Consider the following 8,786-nt stretch of genomic DNA (forward strand, 5'->3'; position numbering starts at 1 on the left):
ATATAGTCTATAGTTTTCCATAAAAGCTCGTGCGCAGCACACTTATTCGCGAAAAGAACAACACAGATAATCTAGACGACAACAAGACGAAACAACGAAGACAGTTTAACCGGATCGAGGCAGCAAAGATGCCGATTAATTGACACAAAGAGGCTGTATTATTGTTGTATTATTACTGGCCAAAAGGCCGGGCCATACCCTGTTTATTATTGCTGTTCAACAATATATCCGGTAACTTTTGAATACGGATAAAATAAGTTCATTTCTGTCAGATTTAAAATTCGCAATTCAATTGTTTATCATGATTTATCATTTGAACTTTTTATATTGATCTCGCGATGGCCTTCCATTCAACACACAACGTCATCAAACGAATAAGTCATAGTTGCAATCACGAAATCGCAACGCAATATATGTATGATTTCATTAACAGTGTGCGTAGAGGCATATAATAAAAAATGAGTTTCTATTTAAACTGTCCACTATTGAGAAAAGAGTAGGCAGCCGTGGCGGTTATGGTATGTAACATATACCACATTCTAGGGTATAACATAACGAGAAAGATTCGAATTATGTTACACCAAGGTTCAGTGCAATTGTGTCAGTTTACGAATATCGTAAATTTTTTGATCTTAATTTCTTTATGCAAGCATTGCAATACCATATAATATAACGATATGTACCATACCGTGGCATTAGTTGAAACCACTTTGAGTAACGTGAAAACGACTAAATCAAGGGGTTCAGTGTACAACAAACTAATAATCATACATTCTGCTTTATGCCACTCTAATGGCTACATATTACTCAACGACCTCACGCAAAGACTTCTCATCAGGGCAGCTCTTACATACATAATAAGGCGCCTTCCACGAGAGGCGGAGAACAGAACTCTTCAGGACTTGTGAACAAATGATTAGGCGATTCCATAATTTAATCACAGAAACCACTGACTGCAGATTCAATGTCCATGCTCCGCTCACACTATAACATCTAATATACAAACTATATATCATCTATTAGATATGACATAATGTTATATTATGATAAACCATATATACACATATTAATGTGTTTATATGTGTTACAGCGTTAATTTTTGATTAGGTTGTACGTGTGAGTGGGCAGTCATATTCCTGCAGGCGGCAGTGGTAGCAAGTCACAGCAGCAGCAAAAGGCTGGAAAATAAAAGAAGCACGATCCACTAAGGCCGCACGCGAACGGACAGGCCGGGTTGAGTTCGAGTAAAATACGTCCAAACCGATACCAGCCGATTCTACGAATAAGCAATTCAAAATGATAAGTACTCTATGCGAGCCATGATAAAATGATGTAAAAATTATTCAACCTTAAACAAGTTTTTAAATTTATATTAATTTAAAAAGCATTGTCATAAGATATGGAGTAGAATATAGAGAAGTATAACCTTGACAAACATCTTTTTTCAACATAAGGTCAGTCGAAAGCTGTTATATTTTAATGAAAGCCAAGAAAGTTAACATGACATCATTGATAACGCCTCTATTCCTAATCACAGCGTAGTGGCATATTATAGCACTACTCTCTAAAATTATTAACAAATAGCCGTATTGGTTTTCGTAGCAATTCGTAAATTAGCATACAAATTCTTATACCTACGTCGGCAATAGGTATTTCTGACGCTGAAATGATACCAATTTCGCGATCAACAGTACCCTGCAGAAAACAAAGACAATTTCAGTGGGCGCAATGTAAACGAAAACCGGCACACAGAGCACATGATAAATTGTTTTAAATATTGGAAGACCACACGCCTACACTACTTGATACGCCGGATGACCTACACAAAACCCAATTTTTGCAAAACAGTTTCCTGCGCATTCGACGGACAGATAGTCTGCAAAACTGTAACGCATTGCAAACACGATTTCTGTCGCAGTCAACTGTTTGGCAAACACTATACAACTAATAAAAACGATCCCAACGAACATTCTTTTGAGAAGGTTCCTGATACCATCCCTGTGCATTCCACTGTTTCGGCGTGTATGTGAACACATTTGGGACTAACAGGGTTTACTAGAATCCCTCCACTCCACCACAGAGTCACCGCAGTAGACGTTAGATGAGCGCTGTCGCTATGCGGCACTTGTTTTATTGTTGTATAGGTTTGCAACATTTGACTGGACAGAAATCGTGTTTGCAATGCGTACAGTTTTGCAGACTATCTGTCGTGATGGCAGAACTTGTTGCAAAATTGTGAGTTTGTAGTAGGTCATCCGCGTATCAAGTAGTGTAGGCAAGTGTCTTCCAATATTTAAAACAATTTATCATGTGCTCTGTGTGCCGGGATTTCGTTTACTTGGCCACTGAAATTGTTGTTTTCTGCAGGTGTGATCGCGAAATGGTATCATTTCACGTCAGAAAACCTATTGCGACGTAGGTATAGTTTGTATGCTAATTTACGAATGCTAACGAAAACCAATACGCTCATTTGTTAATATTTTAGAGAGTAGTGTATAATATGCATACGCTGTGATTCAGGAATAGAGGCGTTATCAATGATGTCATGTTAACTTATTTTGGCTTCATTAAAATATAAAGCTTCGACTGACCTTATGTTGAAAAAAGATGTTGTCAAGTTTATACTTCTTATATACTACTCCATATCTTATAACAATGTTTTTAATTAATATAAATTAAAAACTTGTTAGTTGAATAATTTTTTACATCATTTTATCATGGCTCCGTATAGAGTATATCATTTTGATGCTTAGGTAGAATCTCGGTATCGGTTTGGCGTATTTTACTCGAACTCAACCCGGCCTGTGCGTGCGTGCGGCCGTGGATGCGTGCCTTTTATTTTTCCAGCCTTGCTGCTGCTGTTGGTTGCTACCACTGGCTGCAGGAATATGACTGCCCACTCACACTACAACTAATCAAAAATCTAACCTGTAACACATATAAACACATAATATGTGTATATATGTTATCATATATAACATATGTCATATCTATAGATGTATATAGTTTGTATATTAGATGTATAGTGTGAGCGGGTGGACATGAATCTGCAGCCAGTGGTTTCTGTTATGAAATTATGGAATCGCCTAATCATTTGTTCACAAGTCCTGAAGAGTTCTGTTTCTCGCCGTCTGGAACCCCTTGATATTATTAAGTAGCTGTGCTATGAAAGTCTTTTCTGAGGTCGTATATATTATGCACTTAATGTTGCAATAAACAGCATGTATGATTATTAGTTTGTTACACTAACGCGCCTGCATTTATCGTGTTTCACTTACAAATTTTGTCAACTAATGCGTATTACAATATCGTTATATTATATGGTATTGCAATGCTTGCATAAAGAATTAAGATCAAAATTTACATATTCGTAAAACTGACACAATGCACTGACCTTGTGTAAATAATTCAATCTTTCTCGTTAGTTATACCTAGATGTGGTATATTTACATACCATAACGCGCCAGGTGCCTACTCCTCAATAGTTGGAAGTTTAAATAGAAACTCATTTTTTATTATATGGTCTACGCACACTGAATGAAATCATACAATATATTGCTTTGCGATTTGTGTGCAACATGACTATATTCGTTTGATGGTTGTGTTTGAATGGAAGGCATCGCGAGATCAATATAAAAGTTCAAATGATAAATCATGATAAACAATGAATGCGAAAAATCTGACAGAAATGAACTTTATTTTATCCGTATTCCAAAAGTTACCGTATATATTCTTGACAGCAATAATAATACAGTATGCTGCAGTAATAATACAACAATAATACATGTGTCAATTAAGCGCATCTCTGCTGCCCTCGATCGTTACTTGTCTTCGTGTTCGTTGTTTGTCTGGCGAATAATGCTGCGCACGAGCTTTTATGGAGAAACTAATAGACTATATACACACTTCTATGGAGAAACTAATAGACTATATACACACTTCTATGGAGAAACTAATATGGTAATGCTCCCGTGTTAAGGTATCGGATTCAAAAACCAGCATAATGGTATACTAATAACATTATCTTTTATAATGATCATTTCAATTTTCTTCAACACATAACACGACGGCATGCAGTTAGTGACCAATTAGTCGTATGCCATGGATTTATCCACTTGAGAAAGGCAGAAGGCATCAACCCACGTTCTTTTAAGTAGCATGCTAGCAGTAATCAGTGACCAATTAGTCGTATGACATGGATTTATCCACTTGAGAAGGGCAGAAGGCATCAACCAACGTTATCTTACGTAGCATACCAGCAGTAGTGGCCGCCACGGCAGCACGGCCCCGCCGTGACACTATTTTGACAAAAAAAATTGCAGGGAACCAAGGAGCTGACTGTTATCTGACTGGACTTGTCTTGTATTACTATTAATACTGATCAATTATAGGTGTTATATCACTGCTCTAAGATTTGGAATCAGGGTAAAAAATAAACGGGAGCGATAAGCGATTCGCTCTTCAAACCTCCGAAATCGCTCCCATGAGGCTCAAAATAGCTCCCGTAAAATTTTTGACGGGAGCTATTTTTTTTCACAAACTTTGGAAAAAGAGCTCCCGTGAAAAAAATGAGCTCCCGTGTGTATTTAGTATGACAAAGGTATTGTGATTCAAATTCAAACTTCAAAACATACAGATGATAGTAAAAAATATAAATGCTGATTGAAAATAGGCTTATTTTTCATAATTATATGTACTGATAGGGATATTATATACAATTTTGTAAACAATGTTTTATTAGTTATCATACTCATATATATATTTTAGATACTTTAGTCAAAACATCAGCTTTTAGCTACATTATTTAGCTACATCCTTTTTGGAATTTACAAATTGACCTTTTAAAATGATCAGAATTGGTTGCTTTCAATATAGCCTGAGAATGCAGGAAATGCCATTTCCAGGTTCTAAATTTCAAAAAAAAATTCGGGGAGGGCCCCCAGACCCCCCGAATGGGCTTCGCGACTGCGGCGTTCGCCATGTGTGCCGGCACACACCATAACCGCCACTTATGCTATTATTACTGGGTGATTTTACATTTTTCTGCAGTAGCACATTTTTGGGAGGCCACTACAGCCCTGCATGCTGACACACAGGCAGACAGAGAGATATGGACTGGGGGCGTATACAGCCATTATCACAACTGTCACCATCACTGTCGCGCTGTTCTACACACAACACATATTGATCGAGTCGCCGGGCAACCGAGTACGCGCATGCGGCTACATTACTGTAGTAAAAATACTCGGCTTTGTGTCGCATCACGGTCGCATTCACCCACATACATTTATTTTCTATATTTCTGCCTTTACGTGTTTGTATTGCAGAGGAGTGGTGTAGTCACCACCGTTTAGGCAAACCTAACGCCTAGAATGCTATTGTGCGGAGGATATATACAGACGCGACACCAACGCTGCATGTGTTAATTCGTCAAGAACCTGTGCAAATCAGCTGCAATCCTGACAAAAATTTCATTCATTTCCCACATACTAAACTTGTAATTCAAAACATTATTATTACTATTATTTAAAAGTTATTTATTTCTATTTTCTTAATTTTCCGTACATTCCCGCGCATGCACGCACGCACATCCACACACGCGCGCCCGCGTACACGCGCATACGCATAAGTACACGCACACGCACATACACGCACACACACCTATAACAGATCACAAATCAACATTTACTGCTGCTCTGGCGTTTGAAGCTGTTCTGGTTTTGGTTTTGGCTGACCGGGGCCAGACTGCAACCAGAATGTCAACATTTCTCCCTTTCCCTGTGTTAATAGAACGAACCGTTATTGCGTAACTGATACATATAGGGGCCTACTGCTATTGGCAGATATACAATTATTAGCGTCACGGTATACGGAACGAAAAGTACATCTTTAGTAACCGGCATACATAATCAAAAGTAAGTAATAGCAATGGTATTATAATGCTTGCATTTACTGCTTATTATATATTATCAAGCGCCCATTAATCTTTCATTCATGCGTTTATTTATTTATTCATATATTTTATATATGTGTATATACATATGAGTTTAGGGAAGAATCTTTTAGGGAATGACAGCAAGTGATATCTTTAAATAAAATCGCATCTTCTGTAAAAAAATTATTAATATATTGATATATCTATGATCAATATCGAGCAAGATACTTAATGGTACGCCCGCTCTGCGCACATTTATTCGGGTTGTTTTTTTTAACAACCAAATAAAGCAATGTTGCTTTTATTTGCTAAATGTTTATTTGAACGTCGGACTCGTCATACTCTACCTTGATAGGAATGAGACCTCGCTCTGCTAGAGTAAACTGGTTTGGAAAAGTCTCATCAAGAAGATTTTTAGTAGCTTCGCTTATGTGAATTTTCGAGGCTGAAACAAAACAAGGTTCTACACTAAACACTCAAACGCTATGGTTCATACGAGAACGTATGGTCGTTACGAGCTAATTGCTGCACGGTAGCGAAACATGGGCACTCTACACCAGCCAGGAGCGCCGCCTCAACGCCTTCCATCTGCGCTGCCTCAGAAGAATTCTCGGCATCACATGCAGGGCGTCAAGTGACAAGTGACGCTCAAAAAATAAGAAAATAGGAATTTCAGATGTGAACAAATAGGAGGAAAATAGGAATTTTGGTGAGAAAATATATGTTAAATAGGAATATTTGTTGCGTTAGATGGCCTCCGAACACCCCTACAGCCATCCCGATCCACCACAAATGGTTTTATTAATATACATATTTGGAGTTACATCACATGCGAACAATATGTTGAGTTTTTAATGAGAAATGCATGTTAAAATTGATAAGCAGTTTATACATGCATAAGCACCCATACATGTAGACTACTCCAAAATAGTATGACGTACATGTATGTATACATGGGCGGATCCGGCTTTTTGAAAAAGGAGGGGTCCAGTAAGAAATAAAGGGCACTTTGATAAAAAGGTGCCGAAGGCAGCTTATGCGCCGTCTAAAAGGCATGTTGCCACTTGGGGGGGGGGTTAGGGGGACCTCCCCCCAAGAAAATTTTTAAAAATTGGTGCATTCTGAGAGCATCTGAGCAGTAATTTTGATGTCTAGAATGCAAGATGGAATTCCAAATTTTTAAGCAGAAAATTATCTTTTATGTGTTTTCCCTTTTTTGGGGTAAAAAATGGGGGTCCGGACCCCCTGGACCCCCCCCCCTTCTGGATACACATACCACATCCAACTGAGAAACAACTTTACAGAAATAAAATCTGTGATAGTAAAGAGTATATTACGTTAATTTAAAGTAAGGGGTGGGGGTCTGGGGGTCCTCCCCAGTAAATTTTTGAAAATTGGGTGACCTGAAATGTAAATTCCTGCATTCTGAGAAGGATACATACAATTCTGGATTCAGAAAAATGAAAAGCCCTCAAAAATACGAAAATAGGAGAAAATAGGAATTGCCCAGAAAATAGGAAAAAATAGGAAAAAATAGGAACTTGACGCCCTGCACATGGTAGGACCGTGTCCCAAACAAAGACGTTGTGAAAAAAGCAAACAGTCCAAGCATGTTCTTTGGAGCATGTATGCTTTCACAACGACGCTTGCGATGGCTTGGACATGTCAGGCGTATGGAGGATAATCGGATCCCCAAAAAGTCCTGTATGGTGAGATAACGACTGGCACCAGACCCACTGGCAGACCTGCTCTACGTTTTAAAGATGTCTGCAAACGAGACTTGAAGGGCAGTGACATCAACCCAGAAAGGCAGAAACATGGGAAGCCATGGCAGCAGACCGCAGCACCTGGAGGCAGATCGTAGGGTCAGGTGTGAAAAGAAGTGATAGGAATAGGGATGAGCAGTGGGCAGAGAAAAGAGCACGCAGGAAACGAGGAACAGCATCTCCATCGCAGCTGGATCAGGTGTACACATGCACCATCTGCAACAAGGCCTGCCGTTCCAGAATCTGACTGCATAGTCACAGCAGGCGCTGCAAAACTTATGGACCAAACCACGGCGCAAAACTCCATTGTCTCCCGAGACAGACAGTAGATAGTAATAACTAGCTATATTTTGACGAAGCGTAGCGCATGTCTAGTGCTAATTGGTGCTAATCTAGTGCAATCTAGTGCTAATTGGTGTTGACTTGCTACAATTCACATGCAGATGAAATTATAAATGAGTTAGGCATTAGCGACACATGGGAAAATTAATTAGTTGCTGTCACACATGATAAGCCATCAACGCCGGCCGCAAGATTTACCTATTTGCGGAATAAGCGAATTGGTGATACTTGCCAACGATAGTGTGGAAGACCGATAGAGGAATGCTGAGACATGAGAAATTGTCAGGAGAATTTGTGTTACCAAGTATGCTGCTATGTGTACGCATATATTATGTAATAAACTGAGTATTTCGATAGTAGATAGTTTATAACAGTAGATATAAGTTGTAGGCTATGAGCTTTCTACAAGGTGGAATAATTGTTTTTCACAGTCGGGTCCGAGTTGTCACTCGTATGTCACCACTAGTTCTCTGATACTTCTGGATCACTGATATTTGTCTGCTGGCTAATGGCTTGTCGACATCTGTCGATCAGCAATTATCTCGGGGAAATAGGCGCACCTAGCTGCCATAATAATTATCACGAGTGTAGTCAGCATTTAATCCTCATAACACGCGGACGAGGAGTAATGAATTTGCACCTATATCGGATTATCCTCTCATCTAACCTCTCCAACCAGGAAATTATGTCGATCGTCAGTTCAATGATGAAATTTGCATTCTTACCGTGACCACTAGTCATCA

General features: G+C 38.9%; 1 protein-coding gene across 2 annotated transcripts in view; it reads right to left on the reverse strand.

The window, feature by feature from the left end:
- Positions 1-5,611: 5,611 nt before the first annotated feature.
- The window catches only part of LOC106804836 (atrial natriuretic peptide receptor 2-like), an 8,579-nt gene continuing 5,404 nt past the window's right edge, over positions 5,612-8,786 (reverse strand). For both annotated transcript variants that reach the window (XM_014806190.1, XM_014806189.1), the window contains exons 4-6: positions 8,769-8,786; positions 6,283-6,380; positions 5,612-5,778 (exon numbers count right to left, since the gene is read on the reverse strand). The exon at positions 8,769-8,786 is cut by the window's right edge and continues 81 nt beyond it. In XM_014806190.1, the coding sequence (XP_014661676.1) occupies positions 5,686-5,778; positions 6,283-6,380; positions 8,769-8,786 (209 nt within the window). In that variant the 3' untranslated portion in view covers positions 5,612-5,685. The remainder of the gene's footprint in view (positions 5,779-6,282; positions 6,381-8,768) is intronic.

This window comes from Priapulus caudatus, unplaced genomic scaffold (assembly GCF_000485595.1).
Source record: "Priapulus caudatus unplaced genomic scaffold, Priapulus_caudatus-5.0.1 Scaffold89, whole genome shotgun sequence".
NCBI classification, from domain to species: Eukaryota; Metazoa; Priapulida; class Priapulimorpha; order Priapulimorphida; family Priapulidae; genus Priapulus; species Priapulus caudatus.